This window comes from Dermochelys coriacea, chromosome 8, assembly GCF_009764565.3.
Source record: "Dermochelys coriacea isolate rDerCor1 chromosome 8, rDerCor1.pri.v4, whole genome shotgun sequence".
Classification (NCBI taxonomy): domain Eukaryota; kingdom Metazoa; phylum Chordata; order Testudines; family Dermochelyidae; genus Dermochelys; species Dermochelys coriacea.
The window spans coordinates 64,023,976-64,042,684 of NC_050075.1; the positions used below are offsets into that span (position 1 = coordinate 64,023,976).

Genomic DNA, 18,709 nt, shown 5'->3' on the forward strand with positions numbered 1-18,709 from the left:
TGGAGTTTAAACACAGGGGGACTCCAGCTGTAATGGTATTGAATAGCAGCAAAGATACAAAGTCAGTTATAAAGAGGAATGTAAATTCATACCAAACTTTTTAGCACAGCTTGGGTGAGAAGACCATCCTTCTGGAAGACATTGCACTGTTTCTTTAGCATTACCTCCTGGAGTTTGATAGCCGGGAGCACATCTGTACAGCAATTGTTCCCATATTTTGTAGGACACTTTTGTATCAGAGAAGATGCCATTTTCCAAGAGAGGTTTCCTACATTTTTCTACATGAAAATAAGTAGGTTAATTAGGAGGCGGCAACTGACAGAGTATTATGCTTCTCTATAACTTAAATATATATTTACATGGGGACTTCTCTGCTTCCTATATTTGCCTACAGCGAGGAGATAACGAGCCCAACAATTTTTCTATCTGGTTACCCTCCTAGCATAGTAACAAAAAACCCAATATCAAATAGGTATTTTAAATGTTGAAATTAGAAAGATAATAAAGTCACCTAGTTTGGTGAATCTAGACAGTGGTGGGGTTCACACAATCTTCTTTCTTGCCAGTCTTAACTATTCTCTTTATTCTTTCCAGATCACTACTGAAACTTCAGTGCACACAGTGAGTCCTGAGAGTTGGAGAAATTACTCACCTTTCAAGCTATAAGACTCTCTCCCAGTGAGTAAAATAGGAGCACTTGCAAAGACATAGCGAGAGTTCTCTCCTAGCAGCAAATAAAGGTCACCAGGAAGGGAACTGATGACCATCAGCAGATCATAAGCAGAAGAAGAGAGCACAAGGAGAGCACGAAAGAGTTCAGTGTTTTGGTGACTTTACGGTCTACTGGCCAGATGTGCCCTCTATTTTTTTTAAATTTATTTTAAGAGGCACAGATGTTCTCCCCACTCCTCCATAACCTCAGAACTTGATATTACTGTGTGTAACTCTGGAACCTGACATTACTGCAGTCAGCCATTTTGTACATCGAGCCACTGCTAGCTAAACCAAATGCCACATAGCTAGAAATAATCTTAGGGCTTTCAGAGGCAAGGCCAAACAGCTGTATGTTTGCAGTTTCTGCTAATGAGAATGGGAGGATGGGACAGAGAGTTAATGTACCATGAGAAAGGAAGGAATGTTTGGACAGTCCTTGGTTTTAAACGCCCCTACATATAAATTTTAATGTTATGACTAGAGATACACAGAATGCTTTGTTAAGAGATAAACGAGTATGTTGCTTAAATTAGGAGAATTGGTGACCTATTGGGGTTACTATGGTGACCCACTACTATGAGTTATGTGCTTTAAGTTAGCTATAAAAGATTAGGCAAAAGGATACACTTTGGAGCAATCCAAGGAAGCTTTTCTTTGGGCAAGAAGCTGACACCTAAAACTCCCTAGCAGCTGGATGGTAGGAGGGCGCACGGAATTCTGATTGTTGATTATTCAAAACTATCTCAGACTTTGGATAAATATAAATGTGTAGGATGCTCTGAACCTACTGCTAGAGCACTTTTTTGTGTGCGCGTGAAACCTAATAAAGTAATTTTAGGTTAAAGCAGTCTTGTTTGTACCAATCATTTATCAGACAGAAGAGCTGTGTCTCCATTGATTTATTCCTGACACTGCCTAAAGAGAAACAGTCAAGTTACCACTGCTTTGGGTTCTGAAAACCCCAGTAAATACTCTCCGAGATGCTCTTACTGTCTGAGGAAGCAGCCAACCAGTCACCTGCAGGCAACTCCTACTGATGCCAAAGCGTAGCTTTCACTTTCTTTAACCCCTGCTGATGAGCTAGAAAATTTCTGTATTGGGGGAGGCAAAATTACTGAAGATGAGAACTAAAATCTGACTGAAATTGGTCATTTGTTCATCATGGAGGATGGAAGGGGAATCCAGTACCACTTGAATAAAAATAATAATGAAAACACAAACGCTGAAAATATAAAATAAATAGGGATGTTCTGAACATAAGAACAGCCATATTGGGTCATAATAAAGATCCATCTAGCCCAGTATCCTGTCTTCCGACAGTGGCCAATGCCAGGTGCTTCAGAAGGTTAATCAGACCAGGTAATCAAGTGATCCATCCCTGTCGCCCATTCCCAGTTTCTGGCAAACAGAGGCTAGAGACACCATCCCTGCCCATCCTAGCTAAGAGCCCTTGATGGACCTATCCTCCATGAATTTATCTGATTTCACAAAAAGGCAACATTCCTGGGTTCGGTACTAATTTTCAGAGAGAGGTGTAAAAAAAAAAAAAAAGTGTCAATATCCAGTTCCACTTCCTAATTTTTCCCTAATTTATGGTTTCATTACTACACCCTCTTGGTGAAATCCATTGCAATGTCCACAGGAAACAAAGAAGGCCAATGAAATAGACTTACTATAACACTTTGGTGCTGGTGACCATCCTGTTGCTGTGCATGTTATCCTTGCATCTTGACTCCCAGATTCAGTTGTATAGTCAGCCACGCAGGTATAGGAAATCTTTTTCTCTTTACTCATTGGAAAATAATAACTTTTAAAACTATAATAATACTGAGCTATCTTCCCATTTTCTATGAGTGGCAAATCACAAGGCTTATCTACAAAAGATTGAAATTATGTTTTGTTCATTACAAATTTATCCCATGCATATAACAGTGCTTTCTGGATTAATTTAAAATTAATTGGCTTGGCTGAATGCTCTGTAGGTACCTAGGGTTCATACATGAGGTCCAATTCTGCAACCATTTACCCTTTGAACTTATACTTGACTTGCCTAGTTGTTAGTAATTATACTGAAAACCAAAGACATTTCTTTTCACCTTGTCCTATACTATATACAAGAAATGGGCAGATTCAGTGAAACTAAAAAAGGTAGTATATTTAGAAAAGGGATGTCAAAATTTATGGCCTAAGGGATGTATTCAGCCCTTGATCTATTTATATTGCATACTAGACACGTTCAGATGGTCTAGAACCTCAGTTTTCATCTAAAAAGAGAGGTCTAGGCCTCATGGTTGCAATAAATCTAACACCCAGAACTTGCCCCAAAACTCTGCCCGCCCACCTAAGGCTCTGGGAGGGTGTTTGGGTGCGGGAGGAGGTCTGGGGTAGGGGATTGGGGTACAGGCTCTGGGAGAGACCAAAATTGCTGGAGTCCCATGGGCCACATTGGGGAGGTTCTCGGATGGCCCGGGGGCCAGGAGTTTGAGACCCCTGACCTAAGGGCTTGTCTACACTGGCAAGTTTTTTCGATGAAACTAAAAGTCAACAAGGGGAAATCGACAAAAGCAAAGTCGCCAAAGCATGTCTACATTTGTTCCCTCTGTTGACAGATCATGTCCACATTCAAGGCACCTTTGTCAAGAGTGAGAGCAATGGACTGTGGGTATATATCCCACAGTGCCTGGTGACACCACCCATCGCTAGGTGTTGTGGGAATGTGGAAACAGAGTGCGATGCATCCTGGGATGTGCAAAATGTACTGTCATGCACTGCTTTGTATCCCACCCCTCCAAAGGTCTCTGGCTTTCTTTCGCGCCATTTTTCCAACTGTCATTCTTTTGTAGTGCGTGCCAGCATCTGCAATGAGAGAGGATGGATCCTGCACTTCTCTCCTATGCGCTGTTAGCTGTCATGAGGACATCGCACATGGCAGCACAGTTACTTGCAAAGTTAGCAGAGGATGAATCGCAGGCACCCAAGCGCGATATGGATGGCAGCAACTTATCAGAGCTTTGTGCATTCACAGAGCAGCTGCATATGGTAGAGCATTGCTTTTGGGCTAGAGAAAGCAGCACTGATTGATGGGATTGCATTGTCATGCAGGTGTGGGATGACGACTAGTGGGTACAGAACTTTAGGATGCATAAAGCATTCATGGAGCTATGAGCTGAGCTGGCCCCCGACCTGTGGCGCAAGAACACCAGATTGAGAGTTGCCCTTTCGGTAGAGAAGCGTGTTGCAATTGCTGTGTGGAAGCTGGCGAATCCAGACTGCTACCGGTCAGTTGCAAATCAATTTCGAGTAGGAAAGTCCACTGTTGGGGTTGTATTACTCCAAGTGTACAGGGCAATAAATTGCATCCTGCTGCATAGGACCATGAGTCTGGGAAAACGTGCATGACATAGTGGATGGCTTTGCAGAGATGGGTTTCCCTAACTGTTACGTGTGCGCCATCAATCGCCCCATTTTAATTTTAGTGCCAGACCACCTTGCCTCTGAATACATTAATAGGAAGTGACACTTCTCCATGGTGTTGCAGGCACTTGTGGATCACCAGGGGTGTTTCACGTACATCAGTTCAGGCTGGTCTGGAAAGGTGCATGACGCATGCATCTTCAGGAACAGTGGCCTGTACAGAAAGCTGCAGGTAGGGACTTTCTTTCCAGGCCACAAGTTCACAGTGGGGCATGTGGAAATACCCATAGTAATCCTTGGAGATCCAGCTTACCCATTACAGCCCTGGCTCGTGAAACTTTACACAGGACACCTGTCAGCAGCAAGGAGAGTTTAACAACAGGCTGAGTAGGTGCCGCATGGTAGTCGAATGTGCCTTTACGCATTTGAAAGCTCGCTGGAGGTGTCTCAATGGCAGGCTAGTCTTTACTGAGGATAATATTTCCGTGGTCATAGCTGCATGCTGCACTTTGCATAATCTGTGGGAATCTAAGGGTGAAATGTTTGCTCAGGTGTGGAGCACCGAGGCAGAGCACTTGGCTGCACAGTTTGAACAGCCAGATGCTAGGGCTGGCAGAGGAGCCCAGAGGGCTGCTATTAACATCAGAAAGGCTTTGTGGAACCACTTTGACAATGAGGGGCAGTAACACATCTGCTTTGGAGTTGCTTCCCTGTTGCATCAATGTACAATTTTGGGGCCCAAGATCCATGCAACACAATGCTTTAGAAGCCTGTACCTGAGAGTGAACTGATTGCTCTACACTTTTGTAGAACATAGAAAATAAATGCTGTACCATTAAATACCTTAGTCTTTATTTATTGTTAAAAAGGGTGCGCCTAGGATTTTTTCTTATCTGTCGCAGCCGGTCCGCCAGGGTGCGTGGTGTGTTCAAAGGTTGTGCTGAACAGAAGAGGGATTCTTACATTCCAACAAACAATTGAAACGTTTTAGTAAAAAGGGCATTTTGCTACTAGAAATCACTTTCTCTCTGAGACTCTAGGCCGGCCCATAGCTCCGCGAGCACCCCAATCATAGTGAGTTTCGGGAGTGTGGGGAAGGCAGTTGTGCATACAGACAAAAAGGTCTTAGCTTGCAGCGAACTCATTCTAAAATTATCCCACAATTTTTCACAGGTAGCCAATCTGCTGGCTGACAACTCACTAATGAGGGTCACTAGGGAAACCAGGGCTCAGATTCTGAATGCTTGCGGCTTTCACCCCAGTCTATATGCAGCTCAGTTATGTGCCGCATTGGTCCCAGCTCCAGTGACTGCTAAATGGCATGGTACAGTTTCCTACAATGAGACTGCATTCCCTTGGAATCTGCGGCAGAGGATTAACAAGTACCTGTTGGAAACTTTCCAGAGCCTCTCTCTAGAGGATTCCCTGCAGGTCTCGATGTCCATTGACACCCTGCTTGGCCATGCAGATTAGCTACACACTACCTGCTTCCAACTTTTTGATTCCCTACACAAGCCACAGCAACTTACCTGGAGTCTCATCTGCTTCCTGGTCCCCGTCGAGCACTTCTGGAGTGGAGAAAAGTTCCTGGCTCCTTGCCCCACCAGGCGACCCCGCTGGGAGCACCTTAGCATCTTCTAGCTCAACTTCTTCATCCAGAATTTCAGCCTACAGGTTACCCCCCCTTTCTGCTGCCTGCAAAGTATCCTTGGGATAGTCGGCGACGGAGGTGGGGTCACCACCACCGATAGCATTCAGCTCTTTATAGAAGCAGCAGGTCTTAGGTGCACTATGGAGCGATGGTTCACCTCCCGCGCTTTGTGGTACGCCTACCTCAGCTCCTTTATCTTCGCTCTGCACTGCTGCGTGTCCCGATCACAGCCCTTATCGCACAAGCCTCGAGACATTTGCCCATGTGTGTCCCAATTCCTACCGGTCACTCGCGGTTTAGTCAGCTGCAACTAAACAGACTCCTCTCCCCATATACTGATCAGATCCAACAACTCAGCGGTGGTCCAAGCAGGAGCGCGTTTGGGGTAATAGCCACCCATGCTCACTCAGGAAGCTCCTCTGGGAAACCAGCAAACAGGAAATGAGTTTTAAAAGTCCCAGGGCCTGTAAGGGGGAGGGGCGGGTTGGCTGCAGGGCAGCAGAGTTCAAACCGCTGACCAGAGCGGGAGCAGGGGAATTGTGGGATACTTTCTGGAGGCCAATAATATCAGGGGGAAACTGTAGTGTCTACACTGGCTGTTTGTCGACAATAAAGTGAGGGGAAAAGACAAAAGTCTCTCACACGGGTGGAAGTTTTTTGTCGCCAAAACTAGGATGGTGGTGGTGTTTTTTTTTGTTTGTTTTTGTTTGTTTTTGTTTTTTTTTTAAAACCAGTGACCTTGCAGTGCGTACGGCATTGCTGTTTTGTTGCCAAAAGGCAGTTTTTGGTGACAAAACTTGCAAGCGTAAAGAAGCCTTAACTGTGACATCAATGGGAAATTGCTGGGGACTGGAGAACTGAATCCTAAATTATATTTCAGTCCATCGTCTATCACTTAACATGGAATGTGGATTTCTGCCCCAAGCAAGTTTGGCACCCCTGCATTTTTTTTTTTGTTACAACAAAGGAATGTAACTACTACATACTAGTAACTATTATTGACATCATAAGGCTTGATTAATGATTTATTGAATTAACATATTGGTGTACTAAACGAGAGTTACTTACCTTCTCGTAACTGTTGTTCTTCGAGATGTGTTGTTTGCATCCATTCTAGATTAGGTGTGCACGCGCTGCGTGCAAAAGCATCGGAAACTTTTTCTCTTAGCAGCTCCCGTCGGGGGGCCCCCGAGTGGCGCCACTGCGCCGTGCATACGTACCCCTGCCGGCCTGACCTTTTCCGGTTCTTTATTCCCGGCAACTCAGACAGAGGGGTAGGAGGGTGGGTGGTGGAATGGACGCGAACACCACATCTCGAAGAGCAACAGTTACGAGGTAAGTAACCGTCTTTTCTTCTTCGAGTGCTAGTTCACGTCCATTCCACGTTAGGTGAATCACAAGCTTACCTCTGGAGGACGGTAGGTGTCAAGGTTCCTTCCCCACTCTGAACTCTAGGATACAGATGTGGGGACCTGCATGAAAACCTCCTAAGCTTACTTTTACCAGCTTAGATTAAAACTTCACCAAGGTACAAACTATTTTACCCTTCGTCCTTGGACTTCCACTGCCACCACCAAATGTTTAACAGGTACTGGGAAAGAGTTGTTTGGAAACGTCTTTCCCTCCAAAATCCTCACCTTGCATCCCCCTGCCTGGGGAAGGCTTGATAAAAATCCTCACCAATTTGCATAGGTGACCACAGACCCAAACCCCTGGATCCAAAGAACAATGAACAAAGCATTCAATTTCTTACAAGAAGAATTTTAATATAAGAAAAGGTAAAAAGAATCACCTCTGTAAAATCAGGATGGTAAATACCTTATAGGGTAATTAGATTCAAAACATAGAGAATCCCTCTAGGCAAAACCTTAAGTTACAAAAAGACAGGAATATCCATTCTATTCAGCACAGCTTATTCTCAGCCATTTAAAGAAATCATAATCTAACACATATCTAGCTAGATTACTTACTAAGTTTTAAGACTCCATTCCTGTTCTGTCCCTGGCAAAAGCATCACACAGACAGACACAGACCCTTTGTTTCTCCTCCCCTCCAGCTTTGAAAGTATCTCGTCTCCTCATTGGTCATTGTAGTCAGGTGCCAGCGAGGTTATCCTAGCTTCTTAACCCTTTACAGGTGCAAGGGTTTTTCCTCTGGCCAGGAGGGATTTTAAAGGTGTTTACCCTTCCCTTTATATTTATGGCAGTAGGAGTCACGGAACAACTGATTGGAGGACAGCTCTGCCAACTGCCGCATCCTCTCTGGCCTGCTGGTTGACCGCGTAGTGGGTCGTGAAGGTGTCCACTGAGGACCAGGTGGCTGCTCTGCAGATCTCCTGGATCGGGACCTGCACCAGAAAAGCCGTGGAAGTTGCTTGCACCCTGGCCGTTGTCACTGGAAAAGCGCAGGGAGGTCACTGCTTGCTAGATAGCCCAGAATCGGGATCCTGGAAGGCTTGCCCGGGCTTGCACTGCGTCCAAGACTGCCCCTATGAATTCCACTCTCTGCGTGGGCACGAGAGTGGACTTGGGGATGTTGACCAGGAGCCCCAGCTTGTGGAACAATCTCAGGGCCACCTCCATGTGGCTCCACACTTCCGCTTCGGATCGACCCACCAAGAGCCAGTCATCGAGATACGGGTAAACCAGATCCTCTGCCTCCCTAAGAAGGCCGCCACCACCAGCATGCATTTTGTGAACACCCATGGGGCCACGGCTAGACCGAATGGGAGAACCACGAACTGCTAATGTTCTTCGTCCACGGTGAAGCGCAGGAACCGCCAACTTGCTGGGTTGATGGCGATATGAAAGTACGTGTCCTTCATGTCGAGGGCAGCGTACCAGCCCCCCGGGTCCAGGGAAGGGATGATGGTGCCCAGAGACTCCATGCGGAACCGGACCTTGACCAGGAACTTGTTGAGCCCGCGCAGGTCTAAAATGGGACGAAGGCCCCCTTTGGCCTTGGGGATGAGGAAGTACCAGGAGTAGAAACCTTTCCCCTTTAGACTGTGTGGCACCGCCTCTATCGCCCGTCTCTAGCAGCAAGCAAACCACCTTCTCTAGGAGATGCTTGTGAGAGGGGTGCCTGAAGAGGAACGGAGGGGGGGGGTGGGAGGAAGGCAGAGAGGGAGGGAAGAGAATTGCAGTAAGTACCCGTTCTGTACCATGCGTAAGACCCAACTGTCCGACATAATGCTGGACCATGAACGGGAGAAATGAGACAGGCGGTTCAGGAAACAAAGGGAGGGATCCGGTGACTGGTCTGGTACACTGTCCCCAAGCGCACCTTCAAAGCCTAGCTTAGTGCCCAGCTGGGATTTGTGCTGACCTTGGTTCTGACCCGGCGCATTATTGTTGTTATTATTGCGCTGTCACCTCTTATCCCTGCCCCACCTACGGTAAGGGTCATGCCTATGGCGAGGCTGGTACTGGCGCTGAGGGGGAGGCTGCGGCTTAAAGGCCTTCCTCTGCGTCACCGGGGTGTACATACCCAGCAACTTAAGTGTAAGCCTAAAGGACTTGAGGGCAAGCAGCCTCGAATCGGTCTGTTCTGAAAAGAGCCTGGACCCTTCAAAGGGGAGGTCCTGACGCATATTCTGGACCTCAGGCGGCAGGCCTGACTCCTGAAGCCATGCAGAGCACCTCATGACCACCCCTAACACGATTGTTCTAGCCGCCGCATCTGCCAAATCCAGGGAGGCCTGGAGAGAGGTCTTGGCTACTGCCTTGCCCTCATCCACCAGGGCCGTAAACTCCTGTTGGGAACCTTGCGGGAGATTGTCCTTAAATTTCCTCACTGCCGCCCAGTATTTAAAATTATGCCTCTTGAGGATGGCCTGCTGGTTAGTAATCCTCAGCTGAAGGCCCCGAGATGAGTACACCTTTCTGCCAAAAAGGTCCAGGCGTTTTGCCTCCTTGTCCTTAGGAGCCGGGGCCTATTGTCCATGGTGCTCCCTTTCATTCACCACCGAGACCACCAGAGAGAGCATGGACTTGGTTGGCAGAACAAGAATTTGTAGCCCTTTGACGGGGCAAAGTATTTGCGCTCCACACCTTTGGCCGTTGGAGAACTGGAGGCTGGGATCTGCCATATAGTCTTATAATTCGATTGGATGGTCTTAATGAGCGGAAGCGTTATTCTAGATGGACCTTCGGGGCTCAAAACGTCCACCATGGGGTTCTCCTGCTCAACCATCTCCTCGGTCTGCAACCCCAAGTTCTGGGCAACCCTACACAGTAGCTCCTGGGCGGCTCTGTGGTCTATTGGTGGAGGGCCGGACACCGCTGTACCCGCCACCGCCTTATCCGGGGATGACGAGGAGGTTAGCAGCTGCTCAACGCCCTCTGGCTGGTCCTCCTGCTTCCCCTCTCCCATGGGAGGGGCCTCCAGCTCAGGCCAGCGTGGGAGACCTTGGGGTGGCACCGGACTCGGTGCTGGTCTCTCCGGTTTATCCTGGGGGTATGCTGGAGGCCTGGATATTGTAGCTTCCTGCACCATCAACCATCGGTGGGGGGACTGGGACCGCTGCACCGAGTAGCTCGCCCTGGACGGGGCCCCTTGGCGCTGTTGATAGGCCCAAGGAGTCCAGAATGGCCAATGACTGGGTGGCCCCCATTAGGGATGCCAACCCGTCTGAGGGTCCCTGCTGTCCGGAGCACGGTGTAAGTAATCTTAATGGCTGGAGTCTGCGCCGGACTGCGGCAACGCCGACCGCGAAGGCCACAGCGGTGCCAACAATCTGTGCTGGCAGGAGATCGACGAGCGGCTCCTAACCGAATGGGAGCGGGACCGGTACCAATATCCCCAGGACGGGGATCTGGACTCGGACCAGCGCTGGCATTCCTGGGACTGGGATCGGTGTCTGCGCGAGTCCTCTGGCTAGGGCCGTCTTGACTCCTCCCGGTGCTGGTCTCTGAGTGGTGCCGGAGAGCATTGTGCCCCTTCTGCAGATAACTGGGAGTCCGCAGACGCGGAGCTCAACCGGGACCAACTCCAGGAGCGATGCCAGGATGGTGTCCTCGAATGGCACACCATTGCCAGCTTACCCCTCGACGGCATCCGTGGCATGGATGGCAGAGGATTCTCCCTGTATTGGAGGTGGCTCGCCCCCGACAGCTCAATGAGGTCCTTCGGCTCCTCGAAGGTGCCAGGCGTGGAGGGCTGATCCATCATGTCCTCGAGCCCACCGTCCGCACTGAAGTCACTTAGGCCTGGACTCGGTGGGACTTGTGGTGCCGGAGCCACCACGGCCGGTACAGCAGCCTTCCCACTCTTATCGGTGCTAGGGGCCTTGGAAGGCGCTGGCCTCCTATACGGGGAATGTCCGTATCTTCCTTCCGGCTGTGCCGTGGGTCGCACCAGGGAGGACGAGCAGTGCCGGGGCCTAGTCTGGCACTCTGGGGCCGACAGCATTTGGTGTTTAGCCAGTGCCGGGTCTCTCGAAGACTCCGGGGCACTACACACCGAGGAAGCCGGAGCCGATGTCAGGCTCTCCGGGCCCAGCGGCTGCAATGTGGCCTCCATCAACAACTGCTTCAAACAAAAGTCTCTTTCTTTCTTTGTTCTTGGCTGGAACGCCTTGCAAATCTTACACCGCTCAGTTTGATGCTCTTTCCCCAGGCAACGTAGACATGAGTCGTGGGGGGCACTAACTGGCATAGGCTTGCGGCACGTGGTATAAGCCTAAAACCCGTGGGTCTGCAGCATGCCCCACAGCAGGTGCTGGAAGCCTCCAAGCACCTAATCAGTTAAGTGTCCACAACAAAGGTATGCTAACTAACTGATAACAGCTCTGAGAAAGGCTAAGGGACTGCTCTCATACGAGAGAGAGAGAGAGAGAGAGAGAGAGAGGTTGTTCTAACGCTGCCAAGGAACTGGAGGGGGTCGGGCCAGCAGGGGTATATATGCCACAGCGCCACTCAGGGCCCCCCCACTGACAGGAGCTATTAAGGGAAAAATTTTCGACGCTCATGCAAGCGGCGTGCACACACCTAATGTGGAATGGACGTGAACAAGCACTCGAAGAAGAAACTTGAAATATCTGCATTCCTAATTCCTTTTGACAGGCGTAACAAGAGATGGTAAGAGGGGGAACCTTAACTCAAAGAGGTCCTACTGAGAGAGCAGTCTGTAAACCAATCCGCACTCTGGAAGCTACATGACAGGAATTTATAGACTGATAGCATGTAACTTTCTTACAGTGGAAAACCTAAAAATATAGACAAGAGTAGATTGGTCCAGTTAGAAGTGACGTAGCCTGTAGAAAAAAAAAAAGGTAAGGGAGGTGGATATCAGTGGCTTTTCATATTATCTTGCGATGGGGATAGTTAGAAATCTTGGCTTCTAGAAAATAGGGGTGAAGGGAGCAGTATCCCATGCTGGAAGGACCAGGAACATGAGGTGCAGAGCATCATCTTAGGTCATATTAGCTATAGGCTAGCATTTGATTCCCTAGTTCTCTTTTACTTTTATAAGTCTGCGTACCTTCAATCATTGCAATTTATATGATTTGTCTACAAATAAAATGGAACTAACGTCTGTTTCTGTAACTGCTGCAGAATGAGCTCAAAGGAAGTGGTTCCAGAAATAATAAAATGGGATGTTCATATGTTAGTGTCTGAACCTTTTCCCAGAAGTGCTATATCTGTGTCAATTTCAAGGTTCAACAATAGTAACAGCTCACTCTTCATAGCAAGTATTCAATCAAGAATATTAGAAATCCAAACTCCACTAGCAAAAATATATCCCCATTAAGAATAAAACCATTTATCAAATTAAAGTGACTGCATAAAGCACTTTCCTAAGAGCAATATGTAAACTATATAGTCTAGATTATCATATTCTTTTATAAATAAATGAATGCCTCAGTACTTTTACCTTCTGCAGAGGTTTCTCCTGAATCAAACAAAATTATGAGAAAAATCCAGCTTTTAAACGCCATATTCAGTGTTGTCTCTAACAATAGTTTTCACCATTCTGTGAACCCTAGTGGCTAACTCAGTATTTCTTTTGAAAATTCAGTTAATTATTTACAAAAGGTATTCGGAGTATGTTTTGTAACACACAAAAACGATGTTTCAAAGCACTTACTGATTTTTATTCCTTAAATGGAATGACTAGACCTGAAGTAGCTCTATTTTAATTAAGAAGCTCAACAACAGTGAGGCATGAGAAAAATGCTGAAAATGGCTGCTGCTTTCTCTATAAAATAAATGAACTTTGGCAAATGGTAAAATAGATTAATTGGAAACAAGTAGCCATAAATGCTGGGAATTTTCAGGCCCCCTGGTTTGAAGGCCATTTTGCTGTAATCAATTTATTTACTTTGGTTGATAGCTTGTCTAGTTTTCTCTTCTATTTCTATCCCTAACTGGCTAAATTCTACTAGTTTGTTTGCACTAGGTCCAAAAAGGGGGGGAGGGGGGGAAGTCATGCCCTTTGTCTACTAGACAAACAAAACTTTGTTGCACGATCAGACTGTTTTATGAATTCTCTGGCTTTAATGGACAGGATAATCCCATCTTTTGCTTATATTCTGACCTACATGCACATTCTCTTAGAAGTTCTAAGCAAAGACACAAATGATAAATTAAGCTAGAAACATAGTTTCTGAGATACTAGAACAATTGCTACCCGTTGATTCAATAATATGCTGCAAGTATTTTAACAAGGGCTTCCATAAAATTTTCCTCCTCAGCCTGTAGAACTTCATGAACCAGGGATTCAGGTTCCTGTAGAAGAGAGGCAACAAACTGGATGATCTGTTTAGGTAGCTTTGCCATTTAAATTAAAATACTCTTCTATAATCAAATAAGGAGACACCAAAGCAGTTAGACATTTTATTAAAAGCCCTTTGCTAGAAATGTTTATACTTTTCACTGAAAAAAACCCCACAGAGTACCATATATGGATACTAAAGCAGGTTGCCCATCTATGGTGAACCCTTACCTGGCAGCTGGTGCAACTGGAGAGTTTCCAATGCTCTTCAGAAATAATTATGAGCCCCAAGAGGTATTTTCTGGTAAAGATCAGTTAGCAGTACCCAAGAGACAGCAATTCCCTTATAGACAAGAAAAATCATCCCAAATCTTCCCTTCAAAGAAATTATAAAATTTTAAACAAGGAGCTCCCAAGAGTCCCCTTCTGCATATCACCAATTTTATTATATTACTTGAATGCCTCTGAAGACAGATTAAGAACAAATAAAACCAAAAATCAAGAAATCCTGTCTCCGCCCATGTGCTGGAGGTATGGTGGTGTTGATAGGATTGCTTTTGTCGTTAAGTTCACGGTGGTTAGTATGTATTAGTTTCACAAGACAGTTCACTGGCTACACTGAAAATAAAAACTGAAAATTATTAGTAGACACAGCCATATCACATTACTCTGCATTTATAGTGCAGTAACACCTGAAGGCCTCAGCCCAGTTGGACCCCACTGTGCTAGGCACCATTTAACATATAAGTAATGGTCCTTTCACCAAAGAGCTTAATATGAAATGCTACAGTATTGAATTGTAAGTCCCTATAGTTATCTCTGCCCTAGATGATTTGCAAACTTCTTTTGATATTGTGTAAATTCCAAAACAATGTAGGCATTATTGCCAGCATTACAACCTCCACAGTTCCAGGCATTTCCTTTATTTAGCTAAGGGCATCAAATGGTTTTATTTAGGACTGTGTATATGCAGAAATATAAACAGGATCTCAATTGATGGACACATGAGATACAGACCAAGGGCTAGCTCCTCAGACCTGTGTTAATTTGTCCCAAGGATCTAGCCATAACTCAATAGTGCCCTAGAGCAACAACATACTTGACATTGTTACAAATGTTTGTGAATGATACAAACATAAGGACAGATTGCATATTGAGGAAGCCTTTTGGGGCACAAAGCCCAGAGCTTATGTTTTTAATACATCTGTGATGGCTTATGTAAGTGTACTAAAAATACAGTGCATGATCTGAAGGGTGCAACTTAAGAGTTGAGTTCTGGGTAACTATAAACAGGAAGTATAGATGGGGATTTTCTTTACCTTTATTACAGCAGGCTTCTGCAATTTGGAAAACAGGATTGAACAAACATGGCCAAATACAAGAAACACTAGATCTATATTGAACACTTTCTGGTTTCCCCTACACTTTCAAGAATGTAGCATGTTGTTTCAGGTATATTGGTTTGGAGTTGTTAAAGTTGTGTGGGGAACTCTGGGAAATATTGACATTTGGGCTTTTAACAAGTTATAGCAGAGATTCTCAAACTGGGGGGCTGACTCCCAAGGGGGGGTGGGGCATAGAATACATTCTTGGGGACACGAGAAGCTTTGGGGGGGAAAAAAACCCCATGTACAGTGCACATTTTACCCACAGCAACGAATACCTAGCAAAGCTGATTCCTCCAGACCTTTCAGGTCCTCAGATGGCGCTGTGCATTTTGATGGATTTCTGTTAAGCTTGCATAGCATTATACAAAGTCATTGCCATCTGTATGTTAATCCGTTTGTTATGACTCAGTGTGCACATTTAATTGCAAGCATGGACCACAATCATAATTTTGCTTTTGCTCTTCTCACAATGGATCCTTGGCTCATTCATGCAACAAGGAAAAAAAAAGTGAAAAACAAAGAAGCCGAAACTGATTCAAGTGAAGTGCTGCCACCACATATATTGGTATATGTACTTATGTGGCAGGGTGCGTGTGTGTGTATAAAATTACTACAGACACAAAGAAGGGGGAGAATGATCAAATAAATTTGAGAATCACTGAGTTAGAGTAATAGAATTTAAGGCCAGATTGTCTGACCTCTTGTATTTCACAGACTTCCAACACCACCCAGCACGCTAAACCTAGCAACCAAAATTAGATCCAAATATTATAGCCCACAGAAGTCTAGACCATTTGTCACTGAGAAAGAATATGAGGATGCACCAATACCATAGGCCCCTGCAATGGCAGGGAAATGACAGATATACCCACATAATCCTGGCAAGAGGCCTACGTGCACATACTGCAGAATGTAAAAACCCATCAAGATTACAGCAAATTTGACCTGGGGGAAAATTCCTTCCCAACATACATCTTAAAATTTCTGCAGCTGACTATCTTCTTTGTCTCCTCTCCTCCTCAGGTCACTTCTTGTGCTAACTCAGTAGCCGGTCTTCTCTTCCCAGGCCCAATTCCTAGAAGGCCCCCACCCCCGCAATTACCACTGAAACTCCACTTTAGCTATTCACTGCTCCAATATTTGCTAGTGACTGGCTTTTAAATCTAGCCAAACTAGGGCAGCACTGCCCTCCTCTTACAGGATACTCAAAAAGCACTGAGTTATGCCACATACCTGTAGCAAGCCACTCACAAATCAAGATCACATTTAGAACACAAAATCATTCTTCTCTCAGGGCATACGCCCACAGAAACTCCACTGCTAGCTGCTTGTTTTGGTAAGACTAGCCCCATATAAGACATGTATGGGTTATTTGCTAACATCCAAAAGTCTGACATAACAGGAAACATCTAGCAGACATTGTTTTTAAAAAGGTCACTAAATTGTAGTGAAAGCATTGGGCATATTTTCAAAGTGATTACTCCTTAGAAGTTTTCTTAAGGTTTGTAATTAGGGGTCTAGAGACTGGAAAACTTTGAGCGCTTGACCTTCAGAACTGTTTAAAAACCTGTCCAGTGTATTGCATGCGTCTGAAGCACAGCCATTTGAAGTTCAACTTTGCCTGATGATTTAGGGACCAGAAAGACATGGTCTTCCTTTGGCTTTCACTTTATGATGCAACTAGGTCTTCTTTATCACTTGAGAGGCAGTTTTGAACATTGCCAATAAGACTTTCTAAATAATTGGTTTGAGAAAACCAGCCCTCAATGGAATTATTCTGAGAAAGAAAATTTCTCCATCCTCCAAAGAGACTCCCTAAGCAGTTTTTATTTGTTTCTTTTTAATGCTTTCTGTGCTGTTCCTTAGACTTGTTTCAGAAAGATGTGGGTAAGAAGCAGGAAAGAAGAAACATTTAAGGGAGATGCTGTGGAGGGATGTATCCATGTTCACTGCTGGTTGAACAGGAAGAGTCCTGGCCCCTGTCAGTAACTGATGGTCCAGGAAGAAAGGGTCTAATTAGAGATAAGGATTGTGAGGTTTATGTATCTATCCTCATAACGCTCCCCTGTACTATCATCCTTATTTTATAGACAGGGAACTGAAGCACAGATTTAGTGATTTTCCCAGAGTATCTGAAATGGAATGAAAATTGAAATTCAGATCTCCAACAGCTCAAGTAGTCCTCTAATCACTGGACCATCCTTCCTCTCATGTATACCATGTCTGCAGGCTGACTTGCACACTAATATTTAGTCCTCATTGCCAAATGGACATTCAAAACACATTCAGCCTTTGTGAGAAGCTGCATGTTCAATTGCTGCCTTGTTTTTTTTAATAAGATTACAGATGCATAAAAACAGTATATTTGAAATAGTAAAGCAAGGAAAACACCCAAGAGCTTCAAAGCAGTTCAGTATTTTATTGTACAATTGCTTTAGGCATTAGTACAAAGTAGCATTAAAAAAAAACTGTACATAATACAAAATAAAATGCTAATTTTAGAGTAAATTTGCATCTTTAAGTAATCACTTTTGACACTAATTTGTTTTCCCCTTCAAAAGCATTTAACCATTTTGAATATATATATACACACACACACACACACACACACACACACACACACACACACACTTTCAAAGACAGTATCTACATTTTAGTGGTAAGCAGTACCAAGTGTATCCATTACCATTCGAATAGCTTGCAGAGGATCTACAATTTCTTGCATGTTATCTTTCCTTAAAACCCAGTCTGGTTTAATTCTGAAAAAAGAATTGCTTGAAATTAGACAACAGTATATTTTCATAAGAAAAAAAAAAGGCAGGTTAATTTAGAATTATTACCTTGAAACTACTTTTGTTCGTACAGGAGTTACTGGAACAAAGAAACTCCCACTCATGGATGTGTGCATCTTGTGTTTGGAAAGAGTTCTTTCAGCATCCATTTTGTGTTTACGAGCTGTAAGTTTGTATAAGCTATGAATACGAGAAGCAGCTCTAGATGTGCTTCGGATGTCCTAAGAAATACAAATTTCACACAATCAATACTCAAAAGACAATTGAATAGGAAGTTAATAAATAATGGAAACCTACTCAATTTGCTCAATAGTCTACAGTTTCATAGAACATGCAGCACTTCTCTCCATGAACACACACTGAAATGTATTTGAAAGCAACAGATTTTTAATTTCAGTAGGCATTTCAACATCCTGATGGCATTAGACATTTGAATCATCAGTGACGCCGGAAGATACACAAGTAGCTTTATAACCAGATGATATTTCCAACTAAACTATTTCCAGAAAGTAATTTTATGCCTTGAATACAGTTTTGTCTAATGATGGTTCCAAAGATACAGCAAACATTAACTAATTCATTTACAGTTGCACCAGTGGAAGTGCTAGATTAGACAAGGACACAGGTGGATACCAGCAATATTACCACTGAGTAAACGTAGAGCTGTTCTGAAGAGATTTAAAATGACATGTGAACAAACAGCTGGTGGCTATTTATATCTGGAGCCTTACCTACACTAACACTTGCAGTGTTGCTACCACCAATGGAACTACACTGATGGGAATCATTTTAGAAATACAGTTAGTTAGTGTACACACAGTTTATTTGTCTGCCACAAACCAGGAAACAATGGTGCATACCAACATGAAGTCTCACAAACCAATTGTACGGTAAGTAGAATTTGAGAACATTGATAAGTCTCACTGGATTGGAATGGAGAGCCAGGGCAAAGACAATATTTACAAAGTGGCATCAAGAAAAAGGAAGTACAAGTGGATAATTGTCAATGTTTTTAAATATAAAAAAGGGGGGGG

General features: G+C 44.7%; 2 protein-coding genes across 4 annotated transcripts in view; both read right to left on the reverse strand.

Moving 5' to 3' along the window:
- F13B (coagulation factor XIII B chain) overlaps positions 1-14,601 on the reverse strand; it is a 42,849-nt gene extending 28,248 nt beyond the window's left edge. Inside the window, exons 1-4 of the mRNA XM_038413938.2 lie at positions 14,595-14,601; positions 12,656-12,733; positions 2,388-2,588; positions 93-278 (exon numbers count right to left, since the gene is read on the reverse strand). Of these exons, the coding sequence (XP_038269866.2) occupies positions 93-278; positions 2,388-2,588; positions 12,656-12,733; positions 14,595-14,601 (472 nt within the window). The remainder of the gene's footprint in view (positions 1-92; positions 279-2,387; positions 2,589-12,655; positions 12,734-14,594) is intronic.
- Positions 14,602-17,282: 2,681 nt separating this feature from the next.
- The window catches only part of ASPM (assembly factor for spindle microtubules), a 40,562-nt gene continuing 39,135 nt past the window's right edge, over positions 17,283-18,709 (reverse strand). For 2 of the 3 annotated variants that reach the window (XM_038413852.2, XM_043520222.1), the window contains exons 27-28: positions 17,724-17,896; positions 17,283-17,642 (exon numbers count right to left, since the gene is read on the reverse strand). In XM_038413852.2, coding sequence (XP_038269780.1) covers positions 17,537-17,642; positions 17,724-17,896 — 279 coding nt within the window. In that variant the 3' untranslated portion in view covers positions 17,283-17,536. The remainder of the gene's footprint in view (positions 17,643-17,723; positions 17,897-18,709) is intronic. The other variant, XM_043520221.1, reaches the window with a different exon arrangement.